Below are 20,458 nucleotides of genomic sequence, written 5' to 3'. Positions count from 1 at the left end.
TATTAATAATGTAGAAGTTAATACACACAATGTGTATCATTCAATGAGTGTCTAATTGTCCCGGATTACCATTTAGAGACAATATAATTTATTGGTGCAACATGTTAATGGGTGTCATCTCCTTCAGGTATTCTCAGTAGTTTGTGAGAGTGAGATTGAGAGGAAATGATTGAGAGTGCTGGTCTGTCTGTGTGTGTGTGTGTGTGTATGTGTGTGAGCCTCACTTTTTCACCCCAGGCAGGAAAAAAAATCAATAGATCTACAGCTTGAGTTGGACCGTTTACCTCTGCCAAGTGATGAACAGACACTGTGGCCTTCAATGTCCACAGATGAAAGCTTGAGGTTGCCTGCAAATGCGCAGTGTGTTAGCTCTGTGTGTTCCTGTATTTTTTTTTTTATTATTGCTTATAGTTTGCACATGGTTTTAGACCTATTTTGTATCAGATTTGTGCAAATCATCACTCAAAAGTGTCCCGTTCTTTTCTAAAAACTAGGGAAGGAGTTTCTTGAAAGTTTCTCTTGTAGCCCTCAACATGCAGGACCAATAAAAGCAGTCAAGGGAGCAAGCAAAAAGACAGATAGAAAGAAGAAGAGAGTCAGAGCATGTAAGATAGGAACACAGGAAGACCATCACAATCAATCCTCTGTGATCCTGGAAGAGCATCATTTGTCTTCTTTTCTCACTCTACTCCTCCTCTTGCTGCCATCTTTCTCTCATTTTCTGTGGTATTGCAACTTTGATCTTGCGTAAGAAGATGGTCTCCAGAGCTTCATTACTTTTAAAGCCTTCATCGTGAGGGGCCATAAAAAGATGCTAAGCAATGGATTTCAGAAACCATTTACCAGACATTCTGTAGTAGCTTGCAAGTAATGACTGTATAGGGATATAATGCTCCTCCATGGTGTGTAATGGCATTTTGTGCCTTGTGCTCTGGGTTATCAGGGCAAACTGGGATCATATGTCAGCACAGAAGAATATGATGTTGTCCATTTTAAGGGATGCCAGCTGGGGATCCTGAATCTCTAATTCACGAAGACATTATACTAAGCTGCAAGAATTTGTAACCAATGCCTAACTATGCATGTTTTAGTACATTTAAACCCTCTTAAAAGGCTGTAACTTTTTTTTGAGCATTAACCTTATGTCATGGTCTGTTCTGATATTTTTTCCATGCACATGCTTGCCTGTGTTTACCTTCTTAGGAATGGATCATCTTGGATTGGAGCAGGGAAGTGCATCTGTTTTTTACTGCCAGCATTTGGGGATTTGTATGGGGTAGCCGTAAAATGCTGAGGAGGAAATGAATTATAGAAAGGACAGTGGACAGGATACCCTTTTTAAAATCTGATGTGGGTGACTACAGAGAGACCAAAAAAAGCGAGGGAGAGAGAAAGCAGTGCAGCGTTAGGAAGACAGAAAAGAGAAATGTGCAAAATGATCAAATAATTAAAGAAAAAGAGTTCGTTTATCTTACTGGGTGGTTTTTAGCAACAAAGGTAGTCCTATACAGCAGGCCAATAGATTGTGTGCTGATGTTTACTTAACTAAACCTTGCATACTTTTTAAAGAATTATTTATCAGTAATTAGTATTAAAAAAAAAAAAAAGAAAGAAAAATAGAAACGGATGAAATATCAATTTAGGAAATTTTAGCCAGTGATGAGATTAAATGTGATGAGGCTAATGTGTCTGCAGTTACTAGCTTCGAACAGGAAATGTAACCTTTGTCTTTGTATTGAATTGCAGAGTTGTTTAGTTTTTCCATTTTCTAAAATGCCTTAAGGTGCTTTTTTATTTTGATTTGGTGCAACACATAATTGGACATAAACTGAATTACACTTGTCAGCTTTTCTGTGATTCAAGATGCAGCGTAGCTTCAGCCAAACTCACTCAGCTAGAGTAACTTTATGGCCCAAAATCTTCCTCAAGGTTATATGTCCTTATTGGCTTTTTCACACCACTTTCATAATCCAACATTTCAATCTGATCTTGGGACAGATTGTAAAATAGCTACATTGGTCCATAGTGCAAACTATTCCTTGTTTAACATTAAGGGTAAAAAGTTTTAAAAAGATTGTTTACTTAAAGTTTTTTTATTTGTGAGCAACCATCATCCTGTGTCCCCATACGTTTCCTACAAGATGACGTGCACTTTCCACTTTTATTGCTGGCGTTTACTTTGCCACAAACACTTACATGCTGGTTGGAGGGGATGTTGGAAGTTGCTAAAGTGGATTACTGTGCAAGAGGTTCCTTATTTCAAAACTTTGTCCTGCATCTTTTCAGTAGCAATTGCAAATTTTATATCCCTCTCACTCACCTCACAAGTGTTTACTTTTCTATGAATAGTAAACGGTACATCGACTGTATTTATGCTGTGCTTTTGTAGTCTTTACAACTGTTCAAAACACTTTTACACAACAATCCCCATTCACTCTCACACACACACACACACACACACACACACACACACACACACACACACACACACACATACAGACAAACTCAGATAATCCTTCTTAGTCTATACAGTGAATGTTGGAGGCACTGTGTTCAGTGTCTTTGCCAAAGGATGATTTGTCATGTGGTCTTGTGAAGTTGGGAGCCTATTGCTCACCTTCTGATTGGCAGACAACCTCTCTTCTTCCTAAGCTAAAGTCGCTCCACATGGTTGGAGTTAAAATGAATGTACATATTTATGTCTACATGTTACAGAATTTGTGGTTAGATAGTTGCAAAAATCTATATGTGAAGGCATATAATTTTTGTGTTCTTGCATTGTGAATTGATGCCACCTCCACAAAATTTCTAAGCATGGATTGTGACACTGCTATATGCTGGATGGGTGGGCAAACGTATATTCTGCATGTTTTGTGATAAGACTGGGCTGCTAATAGCAGCTGTTAATATTGATCCTAGTATGGTGAAAGTGCTCTCTTTTTCAAAAATCTCAACTTTCCTTAAATCTCTAAGGTATAGTGTGTGAAACGCAGCAGAATAATTTTCGTATAACGTAATCTCAGGGACTCCTGTGAAATCCAAAAAAGGTCATCTGTGACTGAATTAATATGAATTAAGTTAACTTGTTAACTGGAGCAAAGCCTCAATCACACGTCTAATCACCTGGTTAGTTTTCACCCACTCAGTGCTGTTTGTCTCATTCTCTCAACCTCAGATTTCTTATCCCTGTTCTCATTCATCTGCCATCGTCCTTTGCTTTTTCCCCCTCTCTCAACCATCCATTCCTTCATTCATTCATCCTTTCTTCCTCCCACCTTTCTCATTCATTCTTCAGTCCCTTCTCCTAAATCCATTCATCCATCCGTCATTCACTCACCCTGTCCCTTTTCCATCCTCCATCCTCTTCTTTATCCATCATCACTTACTACATCTCAGTTCTTTCTTTTTCCTTTTCCGTCTCCATCTGCTTCTCTTTTTCAGGTACTATATTAGAGTACTTACCTTAATCTAAATATAACTTTATCCATACTTTCATCCATAACTTCCAGTAAAAACTCACATTGTTGAGGTGTGTCCTTACTACTGAACTGATAGTAAATGCAGTTAATTTTTTAAGGACACAGTCTTAAATGTGAATTTGTCATAAATGGAGCTGAAACCATGATCAACAGATGTGTTGACAAATGTTTTCATTAAAATGATAAATAAAGTCAGCTGTTTTTTGTTAAATGACTATTATTTCTTCATCATTATTTGAGGCACATTTCTGTTTTGCTCGTTTGTCATTTTCAGATAAATTGTGAATTTCACTTAGAGAAATGTTAACGATAAACTCTAGCTTTAATTGCAGCAGATGCCAGATCTGTTTATGAGGCCAGTATTTATTGTATGACATTTATTCCACAGCCTTTCTCTGTGTTCTCCTCTCTATAATGTAAAATGTGCATGCTTTGTGTGTTCACTTACAATACCTGAAACTCATTTACATTCATTAGAAAAGCATTTTTCTTTTTTTTATCTTCAATAGCAAAGCAAAGCATCTGTCAGTGATGTAGAATAAGAGTGCGAGGCAAAGCAGAAAGTGTTTTGTTTTGTCATTTTGGCATTTCATGAACCATCAGCAATGCTGTAACAAAAGCCTAGAAAGAAAGCACTTCCTTTCAGAAGATGAAAGAGTTAGAAATCATATTTTAGAACATGCTGCACATGCTCTAATTAAAGTCTTCTCCCTGCTATGATGAAATACATGAACTCACCTTTGCACCTGAAGTTAATTACCTACATTGGGTTATAGCGTTGTTTGCAGCAGTCTGTGTCCTTGGCACGGTCGCCCCCCTCCCTTCCTGTAGCACAACTTAGCATGTCAATGTTGCTCCTTGCAGGTGCAGGAGTTGTCTGTATGCGTGTGAGTAGATGTGCATGTATTAAGGCATGCCCATGAGGGAGTGTGAGTGTATGTGTGTTTTCTACAAATGTGGATCATCTCTCTGCGTTATTGATGGGCTCGTCCTGTACTTCTCTCGTCATGACCCAGTTCTTGTGCGCTGACACCCCTTGTTCATATCATGCCTGCAGCAAACACATGTTGCCAGAGCTGTGAGAAAAGGGAGACAAAATTACATGAGACAGAGAAACATAGAAAAGGAGAGTGAATTATATGTTCATGTGTCTTCTGTAAACTTGATCAGATAGGTTTGCCTTTTTAGATCATAATGCTCAGAATGATTTCTGTCCTAACCAGTCTTTTTTTTCTTTTTCCCTTTCCTGTCTCTACAGAGCAGCTTCCTGGGTAGTGCCACATTTTCAGTAGGGGATTTGTTGAGGGCTAAAGATGAACGACTGACCTTGAGTCTCAGGTAAGTGTAAGCGTTTCTTTGTCATACACACTGCTCTCAGTGTATCTTGAGGATAAACTGAATTTACCTCAAACTTCAACGATCAGAAACAGATTGGTCAATGCTACAATGACACAGAGTTGAGGAAAAAAAACCTTTCCACAGATGCTGAAACTGCAGGATTTTTGCAGTAGCTGCCAACGTTGTTTGTTACAGGGTTGTAGTGTTAGCATGTGGGAATACAGTACTGGGATCTGTACAGTATTTTTTATTTATTTATTTTTTATAGGGAGGGAACAATTGTTTTTTCTGAGATTATTTTTAAACTATTAGAAATAAAATCCCTATGTTGTTTTTTTTAGAGCAAAAACCATTTCATATGTACATTTTATTAGAATTTGGGGCACACACCGAGCCTGAGCTGTCCACATAGAGGCTTTTTTTATTCATGTATTTGCTCTGCATTTCAGTATACTAAACATGGATCTGTTTTCTGTTTATAATAATTCAATTCAAAGGCAAGTTTGAACTGCACAGCCACCAGGCATGTATCATGCAAATGTGTTTCATGATGATGTCATTAAGTGAAAACCGAAAAGCCTGAATTACAAGTGAAGCATTAAAGACAGTCTCCCTCTGGTTTGAGCTTTATGTTAAGTAACTTGGATTACCTATTACATGGATAAAATAAACTTTGAGATACTAGTAAAGGGACAAAAACTCAAAAAAGCATATTATCACTTTAAACTGCTGATGCCAGACTTCACAATTATACATAAAGTATTGACGGACCAATCCTGACAACTTGGTCAGTGGGCTTTTTTCCATATGTTGTAAAGAATAAATGAAATGGGAAGCAAGCACAAGTTCTAGGAAAAGTTAGCACAAAGCTAGGTGGTAAAATGATGGTAAAAGCAAAGCTGAGTGTGGGGTCAGGACTTCCAGCTAACTTGTGGTTGAATGCTATGGCTTCTTGCTTGGCCTTGCTTTTACAGCTGAGTGAGTTAGGAGTCACAGGCCAAGAGAGCTGGTAGAGCTACTGGCTGCATGAGCCACCAGCTAGGCAGAGTGGGCCATTTCTAATATTGTAGAAAAATCCAATACTTTACTACTCTGATTCTTCCGCTTGCAACTGCGTAAACTTTAGCTTTTTTCCTATTGAAAATTACTCTCAAATTCAAACATTTATAGCTAAATTACCCCTGTATTACAAGGGCTGAACAAAGCATAGACTTGGTGTAAACGAGGCAGGCAGTGACATCTGTGTGTGGAGGCAGATTAGCATTATCATCACTCCCCTTTTACTAAATGATGCAAAACATGTAGAGTCATCCCAAAGCCATTTTAAGGAAATGAGAGTCTTTTTTTCAGGGCAAAAACTAGCCATATGAGTTTTAGGGGGGGCATAGATGATACTTTAGCAGATTAAAAACTGCAGTTGTGGGTCTTTTTCAACTCAACGTTATTTTTACATACAGTATGTTTAATTTACTAGTTATTTACCATGTAGTTCAGATGATTTTTTTAAGGGTTTTTATTTTTTATGTTTTGCAAAGACCAGTTTGCATTTCATGCAAGAACATTGCTGCAAGCTCCAGCAAGCAAAGCACTGTCCTGACCATCAGGAGCTATGTGGATCACAGTATATTATGATAGTAATTTAACATCTGGATAATAGGAGGTGAGATCAGAAACCTAGTCTCTTAAGTACTGTCTGCCCAATATAAAACAGCTTTTGTCTACAAATTCCCATCTTTAAAAAAAGATTATGCTAAACTCTGTTAAAACTTTGGTACAGACGGACAATGAGGAGACTGTTCCTGACTGAACCAGAACCATTATCTGGTCAGACTGAAGACATGTAATGTTCTTGAAGCAGAGAGAGTTCTGTGACAGGTGGCGTTATCACAAGTTGTGGTCTTGAGTGATAAACTGTATTACCTTGGCTGAGTGGAGGAAGGTTAAGGTCAGAAGGGTTACCATGGGAACAGAATTAAGATCCTTTTTCTAGAAAGCAAGTAGGTATTTGCAGTGATGTGTAAGCGTAGCAGTCAAACATTTCCTAAAATATATCAAATATTTTCCAGACTATATAATGTAAATGTGTATTACTTGTTTTGAAGATCCAAACTCCCCCCTTGTGCCCATGCATATAAAGAAACAAAGAATAGATAGAGTGCTATAATCTGCTGTGAATGGGGCAAAATATGCACAATACTTCACTGCTTTCTGTATATGTGTTGCATTTGATTCTGCAGTCTGAATTTTTCCTAAAGCTAACATCTGTTAAGGATAGAGACAGACAATATTTCTTTTTTTATATTATTTCACTGAATTTTTTTCTTTTCACACTCATAGTTGTGTCTGAAAATATGTCCCTTTGGTAATCTTTTCTCTTTATTTCCGTCTTTTTCTACTTTCTTTTAATATGCTTTTCATTTCCTGTAGGTGATCCCAAGTCACTGAGTATAATTGTATCTTGCCCGATTGACTTGAGCTACAGTGAGAAAAGACACTGCAGCCTCTTCTCCTCTCTGTGGATGCATATTTCAGTGTGTGCAAGCACACTACGGTGCAGGATTAGTCCATAATGTTTAATTCCCAAGTAGTTGCACTGAACTGTGGTACAGTTTTACCAGTTAATTACATTACTACTGTAGGTAGACTATGTTTTATTCCCCAAGATAATATGAACTCTTACAGTGCTGCCATAATGCCTTTTGATAACTAAAAGGGTTTTCTTAAATCAACTGTTTCCTTATTATTTGGAGGAAGCTGTTACTAAGCTGTCTTTATCTGTATTATAATGGCTTTCTCTATCTGCCCATATAAATTCAGCATACTCGAGTCTGTATGCAAGGATTGTTTAGGATTTCAAGAAGGGATCAGAAAAGATTTGCAGACTTTTATGCTCAAATAATTTGGATTTTCATTTAGAATTTCACATACTTTCCTCTTATCTTATGTTACATTTTTAGACTTCTGTAAAAGAGATCATTTATTATCACTACAGAAAAGAGAACCATCCACTGCAAAGGTGGAAATTACATGCACTTAAATACAGTGATCAACAAATGATACATCAAGCATTGTTTCTTTTCTTTTACATAATTTAAAAGTAAAGTTCAGCCTCAGTCAAATGCATATTTTTCCTCTGGCCTGTGGTGTTTTACATTCATCTAGATTGTTATGGAGGCAGCTGGAGGTCAGGACGTATGGCAGAGTGTACAATAATCACAGATAAGGTGGTTCGATTTGCTGCCCCTCTAGGCCATATGTCAAAGTGTCCTTGGGAATTGTGTTAAAGATGAATTTGCAGAATGTGTAGAGTAAAGAAAAGTGAACGTGGGAAGTAGTATCAAATATTGTGTATTTATCATTTAGCTTGGGTAACCAAGTTGTAGAGATATCAGCCACTGAATCAGTCTTATCTCAGATACAGTGAAGCCAGCTCTCAGCGTGTGCCACTCATATTGAACTATGCAGTTTTTTTTTATGTTTTGTTTTGTTTTTGTTTTTTGTTTTTTTTAAATCAGCAGCAGTCACTATGTTCAGAAATCATGACCTAGTTACTCAAGAAAACCCACTTTGTGACTAATCTCTGGCAAGAGCTACTCTCTTTCTGTCAGACTGTCAGCTGTTCATGAATCACAGCTCAGAGCAAAGTGTGACATGAAGTGCATGCTCGTGACAGTGAGACTAAATATAAACATGTTGTAACATTTATAAAAAAAAAAAGGTACAGAGCTGCTGATCGTTCATTCAGTGCCAATGTAATGGACTTCAGTAGTTTTTTTCTAAGATTTAAGTGTTAAATGGATATATAGCTGTTTGGTCCTACAGGTCACAGCCACCATGTTTATGATTCATTTTTGATACATGGAGGGAAAAACCTACCTACCTAATAAGTCACAGCATCATCATTGCATTCTTAGATCCCAATCCCAGATAGGAAGATACTCTGCTTCAGGTGAAGTTTGCTTAAACTTTTCACAAGCACAATATACACCTGCTCTTGGTACATTATAGATGCAGGTGTAGCAGCTGCTCCCCTGCAGCCCTGGTTTAGCTGCTGCAGTAACTAAACCAGGGCTGCTGGCATGTTTGTGTACAGGTAGAGTGCGTTCCAGTTGTCCTCGGAACTTGTTTTTCAAAGGAATTTTTGCCAGAAATGACAATATTTTTCTGAACAGCAAACTCATAAGTTGTAGAGGATCCAGAGATTCCAGGTTTAAAGATGGCTTCACCCAGTACCACTTGTAGTCCAAGTTTCAAGTGTAAACAGCACAGAGGTGTTGTTATCGATAATTACGATGATACAGTGGTAAAATTGTGTCAGTATGTGAGGTTTATTAATTATTATCACCAGAATGGGCTGCTGTTCTCATGGTGCACATTTTTACAATGGGTTTTTGATTTTCTAGTTTTATATGGCAATTCTAGATACTCAGAAAGTTTGGCGGCATCTATTTTTTCATAGTTGATGCAGCTGAAATGCCAACTACCTGGTAATGACTTGGAGTTATAAGGCAAATGGTATGCACCATTATCTAGCATTTTGGTTGCTTTGAATAAAAGTTTTGTAAAATGTATTCATTTGTTTATTTAATAGAGACCTGGTAAAATATTCCAACTCATTCCACAGCTATCTTGGTAGATAAGTAGCACTTCAGGTTTGAGGAAAAAAAAGTATTTCATTTGGGGAGCATGTTACCTTTGAGGTATCAGTGGGAGAAACTTGACAGTCTGCATTTGAAACCCACAAACACAAACATATTATGGTCGGATGAGTCGCTGCCTGTGTGACGTTGGAGTCTGGATGTGTTGCAGTGACAGTGAAGCATGCATAACACATAAAGACACACCAAGGGAACGGTTTGGATTTGATATGCTGTTTGTTGGTTCATCCAGTAAGAAAACATTTTGATGATGAGCAGCTTTACATGAGTTTGTACTGTATGATTCATTCGGGGCTGTTTGACCTGTGGAAGAGTCTGTGACTCACAGTACACATTAGTTCTGCTGGCCAAGCAGTGCAGATGCTGCAGCACTGACATGAGCAGGAAGGCAATTCACTCTGCCCAAACAGATGCTTCATTTTAATACAACATCCTAATCCCCACTCAGCCAGTTGTTGCAGAGAGTCAGTTAATTTGAGCTGATTCGTTCGGTAGAGGGAATGCAGGACTGTGTTATCCATGAGGCAAGACTGGTTCTCTTCAGTGAATCTCCAAACCAATATGACTTTGACTAACTTCGCTTCATAAGCTTTTGATTTACATTGCTGCTGAGCATATGTGGAGAGGAAATTGGTATTTGACCTGCGCCTCAGTGAATATGTTATTTTCCTTTCTACTTCAGCCCTTGAGTGAAGTTTGTTCTGCTAGAGGGATGTCTGGCCCAAAACTCATTCCTCATTGCTATGAATTCTGAGAATGGTTAGGATGTTTGTCATGGATTGTTTTTCTTTCCTTTGAGACGCGACCAGTTAGATTTGGGTCACTTTTTGAAGGCTTCTGACAGTGTTGTGATGAATGAGTGGGACTATTGGATGAAGATCTGTCTTTTCTGCAGGCACCAGGGACCACTGAAATGATAATAAGAACTCTTACCTTTCTGCAGCTCTCAAATGACCAAAAAGCACACAGAGGTGCTGCAGACACACAGTTTCTTAAAATCAAATGCAGCACAAACACGTCAATATAAAACACAAAGGCTAATACTCCTATGATAATATTGGAGAAATGTGTTTCTTTTTTAGAGTTGTAAATATTTTTCATTGATTAGAGAGAAGATATTTGAAGGAAAGATGTGCTTGCTCAGCTGGTAAATTCATCTCAAGTGCAGGATTGAGTTAATCCGCCCAGAAAATATGTCTGAATATATTCACAAAAGCTCAAGGTCTCTTCAAAACTGCAGTGAAGAGGGGGAAAATGTAATCAATGCTGGAATCTGGAGGCTCAGTAGGAGGAAACTGTGTCCCTGGTAATCCCAGTAGAATAAATACTCAATATGAGAACTAAATGTAAATTATTTAGAATGTTACTGTCATTCAACATCAGATTTCAGATGGTTGAGATATGACAATTTATCTGCAGTTTTATGTGGCAGCATGTGCTTTTTCATGTTTTCATGATGTATTTTTTATTTTATTTATTCATTTTGGTTTAAGGAACTGATAAAATTCAATGCTAGTTATACAAAATAGCACAATAAACTGAAATACTAAAAAAGAGCAAAAAGAAGAACAAACAAATTTTTAATCACAGTAGCATGTCTTGTGTTCTCTTGCTTAGCATCGTAACACTGAAAACCAGATGATCTTTTTCAAAACATTTGACTGTATGAACTCTGTACAATGAAGTAATGGATTGGTGTCAGACATCGGGTGTAATAACTATTCTGGCCACTAAAGGCAGGACAGTGTTTACGAATTATCCCCATGTGCAGATTAATGTGTTAAGACTGGGTTCCTTTCCTCCTGAAAAATGGAATTGGAGATGCACACATTCATTAATTCATTCATTAATTCATTCATTCATTCATTCATTCATTCATTCACATGTTTGTTTGTGTGTGTGCATATGCACATGCAACCTGTTGGTTTTTGTAAATGTCTGGCCATATTTATGCATCCATCCTTCAGAACTGACCGTGTACATTAAAGTGTAACTACACACCCCTACTTTTTGCATAACTCCACCCACTGCTGAATTTGAAAAATGCCTGAAAGGGCATTTCAGGCGGGGGTGATCAGGGAGTGGAGAGTGGGTGGGATGGGATACACAGGTAGGAATGATTGACAGACAGCAACTCAGCTCACTGGCAAGATGCAAAGCGAAGTTCACAAAGCACCAACACCACACAGCGGTCTTTAAGGTGGAAGACGTTTCCCCTCCAGAATCTCCTCAACTACACATGAACAAGGTGGTCCTGAACCATGTCAGTCTGAGCCGCTAGCGCTGTTATGCTGACCTGTTAACAGCTCCAGCACCTCTGGAAAGCTGTCGAGACTCGCAGCTTGTGGCAGCTGCAGGAAGTGTCGCTGTAAGTTGCTGCTGCTACGATTTGAGCTGTTGTCTGTTGACAGATGAGGATAAGCAGGTAAAGAATAAAGTCTGGTGTTACTTTTACACCCCTCATAAGTACAAATCTGTCTCATTGCAGGAATATTTAATCAGAAACTCTGAATAGAATTCTGAAACTAGCAGATCTACACCATATAAGTTAACATCCCTTCATATGCGTTGATGGGCGTGGTTTTCTATGCCTGCTAGGTGAGGCCCGCCTGTTTTCATCTGGAGGGAGGGGGCTGTGGGGTTTTAAAAATTTTCCCGTGACGTAGAGAACCTCTCTATGTCATGAAAAATATAAACTGGGTTTACCCTGTAAAAGCCATTTTTTTACCCACAAAGTTCAGTTTTTAGAATAACTTTTAAATGATACTAATTTTATCAACAGTATATGTAGTTTTCATCAAAATTAGGTAATACTGTGTTCACAGCTCAAAAAAACACATTTTTGGGTGCACTGCCCCTTTAATTCCAACTCTAACCATGTGCTTTGAACTCATAACCCTAACCATGTGGAAGTGAGAGCTCAGTAGAGAAAAAAGGAATCACAAGGAGGAGGGATAACAGAAAAGTAGAGTGATTGAGCAGGACAAGCCTCAAAGTAAGGATCTCTTGCATAAGGGTTAGTGAATGGGGGATTTTTAAACACTGCTTGGTCTGACTTTTTTATTTTGAGTTTTTTATCTTATCTGCTTCTTTTCCAGCAAGGTTCCGAATACAGACTTCTTTCCTCAGACTCCTACCCTGTTGGTCTAGTGTTTTTGAACAGTAGCTGACTTCCGCTGAATAAACTAAAAGAATGACTATGAAAGCTTTCCATAGTTGTTTTTTTTTTTTTGCCTTATTGATCCACCTAAATATGTCTTTGAACTGCAGAGTAAATAAATACTTAGTTTAGCATCACAGACTAAGGAGGTTCCTGGTTCTTCACTCCTCAGTCATTCAGTTTGTCAACGTTACTGTGCAGTTTTGCTGTTTAAGGACATTTCTTCTGAAATGGAATCAATAAACAAGGATTGAACAGCAACTCTCATTGTCTGCAAGGTAAAAATCAAGGTTTTTGGTAGTAGTGAAGACTATAAAGGGTTTCTGTCAGACAGGGTTGTTTTTGCAATTTAACGCCTTCACTCACAACATTATTTTATTTCTCAGAGTTGTTTTTTATTGTATTTTCCCAGTAGACCTCTTCTCTCCTGAGGTGCCAGATTTGGAGGTAATTTCTGAGAAGGAAATACAATCCATCCTGACATGCATCCAGTTGGAGACAGTACAATCTGCATGATTTAGGTCTGAGGAAAGAGAGGTCACATTTACAGACAAACATACACCGCAGTGATGTGCTAATGTTCATAGGAGTCTGGCAGATTGTGTGATTAAGCAAAGAGATAAGATTGTCAACACAAAAACATGAAAAGGGGAAAGGGCTTCATTGAAACAGTCTATATCTGCAGTTACTCTCAACACCCCCCTCACATTGACTGTGTGGTCACAGTATAGGCCTGTCAGGTCTTATCTCTATGCTGCCTTTGCCCTGAGGCCTGGCTTGTAGTAAATCCCCTCTAGCTCTTTGTTTGTATGCAGTTGGATTCCCTTGTGACATTACTCACAAAGAATGAAGGTGCTGCTTCACTAACTAATGACCACCATCCTTCAGCTCGCTGTTATTTAAATCATAATTCTTTATGGAGTTATTTATTCTCCACCTAGTTTAAGAAAACTATTGGTTTATAGTTTTCATACTCTGGAAACTCTGTTGACTTTTTTTTTTTTAAATTTGTTTTCTCTCAGTTTGACTCCCTTTTATGGTGTGCACATTCAAAATTTAGCATGGTTTTAATGGGGAACCCAGGACAAGTGACAAAGCATGGTTCTTACAGGAGTGTGGCAGGTCTCTTAATACTGCATGTTGTTTATACTCATAGAAAGAAATATTTTTGTTTCTAAAAAAAGGCATCACACCAGTGAAAAGTGTTGCAAAATGCGCACACACACAATATGATGAAGTTTTAATGGTTGCAGGTCAAGAATATACTGTCTAAGTCTGTACTTGCAAAATTAATGACACGTTTACCAGTTTTTATAGCTATTTAATCCCTGTTTTGGCCTTGCCTTTTTCCTTCTCAAGCTCACGCTGTAGTTCTGCTTTTGCACTTCTTGTTATCTCTTAAACTTTATGCACTCAGTAGGAGAAGTGCTCTATGACCCAGTTCTACAGCGCTGTATGAGATTTGATTTTGATACGAATTTATATGCTTGTGGTAGTGTGTGTTTGCGTGTATGTGTATGTGTGCGCATCTGAGATTTACCATGGCAAGACTTCATTATCACAGACCAGTGCTTCTGCTGCTTTGCTTCATGGCTTATTCATCCATTCCCATTGGCTCGAGCCATTCTTTACTCTTCCACCACCAACAGTTTAAACCTCTATCATGATAATATCATTTTACCATCCCAGAGTTCTTAACATCGCCCTGCTCCAATTCTCATACTAATCCACAGACAGTCAACTTTCCCTCACACAATATCCCCTGTGACTGATTTTATCTCAGCCTGACCTAAAAGACTAAAGATCTACTATCTGATCCAGTTAAAGTGGAGAGAAATTGTGGCAGTAGCTGTGGCCATGGTTACCCATGTTGTGTTTGAGTGTATTTATTGTTAGAAATATTAGGTTTTTAGTCTTTTTTTATTCTGAGAGTGTTATTAAATCACTAGCTAATAACACTAATCTGTGGGGTGCTTCCTTGTGTCACACTCACTCACATAAGTGCCATAATTTTCACTGTGCAGTCATGTGATGCTCCCTTTTTAATCAAAGAATTTTTAGCCTAAGAATAAAATGTGAATGAAATGAGGAGGATAATTATTAACTATATAAATGTCTTTATTTATGGATTCTTTGTTTTATCAGTGCTGGACTGAATAGAGGAACATGTGTAATAAAGCACTTAGAGGAGACTAAAGGATAATCAAGGCCGTGACATGTGAATGCATTGCTAGTGGGAATGTTTTATCTTTAGTTTCCACATGGAGGAAACAGCTGGAAGCTTTTCTTTTTTTTCTTCGTGGATATGTGTATGTGGAATCAACTAGTATAATATGCTTAATGCAGGTGAAACGAGTTTTCTTGCACACAAGGTACACATTACATAAGTGCATGTGCATAAACAGCTGCTCCATATGTGCATATTGGCTACATAATATGAAGGCATGCAACCACACACACCAAATGTAAAAAAGGGAAGGCTAGAAAAAGGTTGGACTGAAATACATGCACATATATCCTCCTCATTTGCCTCCTTTAGCAATACATTTTTTCTGTCCCACACAGGTCTTCTGTATAATCTCCCAGGCACTAGGGCTCATGGCTAGAATATAAAAAAGACAAACTTGGGCAATTCCTAGATGCGGCAATTCTGAGAAAAAAAGAAAAAGAATGTAGAAAGAGAAACTTCACCGACAAGGTAACTTAATTATCTGCCAGGAATCATTCTGATCCCAGCAAACTGAGCAGGGACATTTAAGATACCCCAAAGCATATTAAAAGCTGTTAATCTGAATTTTGTATTAAACAAGGTAATTGAGTTGCAGTGACATCTATAAGTGCAGGTTAACCTTGCATCTGTTTTTCTTTCTTTCTTACTTTTTTCTGTAGTTTATCTTTTTGCACATACAAGGTAAAAAAGATGAGAAACAAGATGTGGTGTTGGGAGATTTGATAAATCCATCCCTATGTGATGCTGAAGCATGCTAGGGGTGCAGCTTACACCAAGCCATCATCTAAGAAATGAGAGGATGATAAAAAGCTGTTGTTTCATAGGTTTTTACTTGGATTATTAGGATTATTTGGATACTACTTTTTGCCCTGACATGGCATTTTCATGTTACATCATTCAAGCACCCAGCTTGGGGCAACAGAGATGCAATTCAGTCTCTTCTTTTGCCCCACATCCAATGTCTGCACCAAGGAAAGATCGTGCATAATCTCTTGTGTCCCTTGCTATTCAACCTCACCATTAGTATTAAAATTCAGTGTGTATTTATATGCATGTTTGGATCCAAATTTTTATTACCTGCCCTATACGGGGGGCATTATAATAATTATAGTGAATAGACAATTCTTCACAGCCTCTTCACAAAACAGTGAGAAAACAACAGTGCTCAGTAAGACGCTTCCTCAGATCCACTGCAGCACGGTACTGATCACTATTCTCAGCAGTTATTGATAATTATTGATTTATATTGTATAACTGATAAAAAGAAAGTTGCTGCTGTTATAGTTTCCAGTCAGATATTAACATAATATGATTTCATTTATTTTTAATCTCATCATAATGGTTGTGTTACTCCTATAAACTTAGTCATTTCTCTCTTTTAATAATATCAGTTGGTGTTGTAATCGTTGGAAAGCCTGATTAGTCACCTTTTCAAAGAGGTATAACTTGTGAGGATTGTCCTTCTGTGGAATGAGCAACAGCTAAAACATGTGGATAGTGCCCCCCAAAAATCTGCCTGCTGTATTCACTGTTGTTGTTGGATTGGAAGATTAAACAGAATAAAACGGGAGGAAAAAAGGCAACATTTGTTGGTCATTTTTACATTTTATTTATTTTACACTGCAAAGGACCTCAGTAGTGGTTGAGTAAAAGACTCAGCAAATGACTGCTGGGTAAAAGATAAATTAGAATTATTGATTAGAGCAAAAAGGGGTGGGACTTGAAAAGTTTTTGTTTTTTTCTACTCCTTTTCAGACATATGAGTGATCATTTTATGTTTAGTTCTTTTGGTATTGTATTCGTACAGTTTGGTATTTGATACATGTTGACTTTTGTTTTAAATAAATAAATAAATATCCATACACAGCCACAGCAGCTTGGCACCGGCTCCTCATGCTGGTCACCATTCTGATCCCTCAAGTGTTCATTTGGGTTGAAGTCTGGATTAATGGCAGCCCATTTCATCCTCTCCACTTCTAAATGCTGGAGATACTATGTGGATGATCCTCTAAAGGAGAGAGCTTTGTTATCCTGTGGGATGGAGTTAGGTCCCAGATTTAGGAGATATGGGGTCATCACTGGCTCCAGTATAACTGTCAATCAGTTAGGTGCCACTCAGGAGCCAGTTTTATGTCTGTGACTTGCACACACATGGCAGCACTTAAATCTTAAATGAATACCAAATGAAGCATGTTGCAGGGGATTTTTGCACTTTTTGGGGGGAACTACCCACACGTTTAGCTGTCTTGGTCATTCCACAGATGCACAATCCTTACAAGATATACCTCATTGTAAAGGAAAATAATAAAGCTTCCCAATGATTAAATCATCAGCTGGTATTAATAAACAGTTTAAATAATCAACCAAACAAAAATGTCCTTACTTTTTGTGCTAAGTTTCATTTACTGATGTGACAGAATGGCTATATTGTTTTAGAAAGCACACACAGTTAAACAGAAACTAATTGAAAATATAACTCATTTTAAAGGCTATGATTAGGAGGACAGGCTGAAGTTAAGTCTAGCTGTTTTTTTGTCTGTCTTTTCAGACTATCATGTTGGCAATGAAAATTTTAAAAAGCATGACAACAGTTTGTAGATTACAGGAAGGAAATTCTACATTGAGGGACTGTTTCCTGAAATTAACACTGTCCCAATACCTTTGAGACCTTCCCAGAACTGTGGAGATAAAAAGTTAATTTCCACAGTCTCCCTATCATTATCTTCTAGTAGTCCTTCTTTTGAATTAAGAATTTGAAGATGCATGACATTGTGTTGCATTCTGGGGCAGGAACTCCATCTTGTGTGGTATATGTTGTGTGTTACCTGTGCCTGCTATAGAGGTTACCTGGTTACTTCTAGTCAAGCTGGTCAAATCTGTTCCAGAAGGACAAAAATAAATTAATCAAACAAAAATCCATTTATGGGATCTAATGGACTGATGCACCATCTCTTCTCAGACATCCTTATGCCATATATTGTGGACCAAGTGGATGCTTTTAATTTTAGAAATTACGAATCCAAGGAAGCATATGAATGGATTTGCAGTGACTGGGTGGAGGATCTCCTTTTTTTAGTACCCCAATTGCCCAGATTCAATCATTTAGTGAAGTGAACTTCAGATTCAGTGTTCTCCGGTGGAAACAAATAGCATTTAAATTTGAATTAGATCAGAAATTTGTATGCTCCATTCAAAGACATTAAAAATCAGCTAAGTATTCAGCTTCAGCATGTGGAATTAAATTTATGCAAGTAGTTCTTCTCTGTCAGATACTACAGTAGCTAACAAATGGTAAATTAAATTGGCATCACTTCTCCTTCTGTAAACATCACATTACATGCCTGGCTGCAAAAAAAGTTTAATTAATTAATAAATAAATAAATAAAATAAAAATACACAGAGCCCTGAAAGGAATAACACAACTGAGACTGGAGGAACCAAAATGCAAACAAGACGGTTCAAAATATATCTAGAATTGTTGGCACGTCTGCACACTGTTTTTCCCACAGATAATTGTCTGATGTTACATTTCAGCTGTGTAGAGTAAGCTGATCTTTTGTGTGTGTGTGTGTGTGTGTGTGTGTGTGTGTGTGTGTGTGTGTGTCTATCATGATCACAGTCATACAGGACTTTTTCTCGACCACATCTCTTCCTCAAAGACGATGGTTTCACACTATGCTTTCAGGAGTTTCTGCAATCTCCTTAGATGTTTTCTCTGCTTGATGCATGCCAATGATTTGACCCTTCTTAAAAAGATTTAACATCTTTTCCACGACCACAGGATGTGTCTTTCCACATGGTTGTGAAATGAGAAGCTACTCATTGCATCAGTTGGGGTTAAATAACTGATTTCCAGCTAAAAGATAATCGCCCATGCAGTAATTATCCAATAGGAGGCTCCTACCTATTCACTAGTTAAATCCAGGTGTCAACTTTTTTTTGGCTAATTATTTTCCTTGAGCCTAGACTATGTTTTGCAGTGATAAATGTACATGTATTTTGAGGTGATGGGCAGACATATTGACTGTTGTTTGTGCAAAGGGAAAGGATGTTTGCTCTATCGATGGATTGACTGAGGATGTGTAACGCTTATCACAGAGATTATCATAAATTTAATTTTGGATTAACTTTGAGATAATTGTATCACTTAGACCAGGGGTGTCAAACTCCGGTCCTTGAGGGCCGGTATCCTGCAGGTTTTCATTGTTTCCCCTGTTCTAACACACCTGAATAAAATCAAATGGATCCAACTGCTTCTTGTAAACTTCTTCACAATAACCCATTCATTTCAGTCAGGTGGGTTAGATCAGGGAAACGATGAAAACCTGCAGGATACTGGCCCTTGAGGACCGGAGTTTGACACATGTGACTTAGACCCAGTGGACGGGTCACCAAATATATTTAGCTAACCCCTTGAATATAAACACTATGTAGGAAACAGTGACTTCTCTACAGTAAAGAAAGAAACTTTGAATTTTGTCTTCTTTTTTTGTGGGCAACAAGCAGAAAAGAAAAGACTACTAATATTCCTGCATAGACTCTTGTCTTTGCTTGAACTCCATGGTGAACTGAAGTTATATTTCAAAGAGACATGCAATAGTTTAAAGAGCCAGAAGCCAGTGTATTTTTAACACCCTCAGAAGGAACCTATATGAACAATACTACCTGCTTTGTCTTTACCAGTGACCTAGGTCTAAGCAGGTTTTTAAATCCCTTTCATTTACTAAGAAAATGAAGTGAGTCTAGTGGTGCCTGCCATGACCTGATCTGAAAGGCTAGGAATGATAGCAGCACTGTAGCTGACCTGTCTCATCGTGCTTTTTCTAAATTACTTGGAATCTCTTAAAGGTCCCATATTATGCAAAATTCACTTTTTAATGGTTTTGGAACAGTCATACTGGTCCCCCCGCATGTGTAGGAGACCCGTAAGTGTGAAACTCTTTCAGGCGCTCTCTCTCCCCCCTGCTCCACCTCTAGGGAAGTAAGCGCTGAAATGAGCTTGTTTGAAAGCGTGTACGTTATGACGTCATAAGGGACAATAACCACTCCCCACAGAGCGATGGACCCGTCTACCGGCTCTCAAAGCCCGCCCTCTAAAAATCACCTAGCGCCCAGTGTTTTTTCCCTCTTCGGCAACCCTCGTTAGCGGACATGGCTAAGCGACAGAAGCACTGTTCTGTTTGTGGCTGCATAAATGAACACGAAAACGTTTTTTTACTTCCATCCACTGAACCCACGAGGACTGAGTGGATTAATTTTATTTTTGGAGGAAATGTACCCGGAAAACTTCCAAAGGTTTTGCATGTCTGTGGCCAGCATTTCAAAGAGGACTGTTTCCACAACATGGGGGCATGGAAAGCAGGCTTCGCCAACCGTTTGAAGCTGAAGCCAGGTTCAATACCAACTGTCCGTGACACAGCTGGAGAGGTAAGAGCTGGCAGTTATTTTATCGTTTCGGCCTTATTAGTCTGATAGCTTGAAAATATATTAACCTGTCAATCACCTCATGACGGGCGATGCGATGGGCGGAGCCAACAGCTGAGCTGCTCCACCAGGGTTCCGCCCACCATAAACGGCACATTTCTGAAGCTGC

At 38.3% G+C, this 20,458-nt stretch overlaps 1 protein-coding gene across 4 annotated transcripts in view; it reads left to right on the top strand.

Moving 5' to 3' along the window:
• inpp4b (inositol polyphosphate-4-phosphatase type II B) overlaps positions 1 to 20,458 on the top strand; it is a 174,008-nt gene that overhangs the window by 55,550 nt on the left and 98,000 nt on the right. For all 4 annotated transcript variants that reach the window (XM_041983758.1, XM_041983757.1, XM_041983759.1 and 1 more), the window contains one exon: positions 4,738 to 4,817. In XM_041983758.1, the coding sequence (XP_041839692.1) occupies positions 4,738 to 4,817 (80 nt within the window). The remainder of the gene's footprint in view (positions 1 to 4,737; positions 4,818 to 20,458) is intronic.

This window comes from Melanotaenia boesemani, chromosome 4 (genome assembly GCF_017639745.1).
Source record: "Melanotaenia boesemani isolate fMelBoe1 chromosome 4, fMelBoe1.pri, whole genome shotgun sequence".
Taxonomy (NCBI): domain Eukaryota; kingdom Metazoa; phylum Chordata; class Actinopteri; order Atheriniformes; family Melanotaeniidae; genus Melanotaenia; species Melanotaenia boesemani.
Note: the sequence above shows the minus strand (reverse complement) of the source record. Positions and strands in the feature narration are given on the sequence as shown.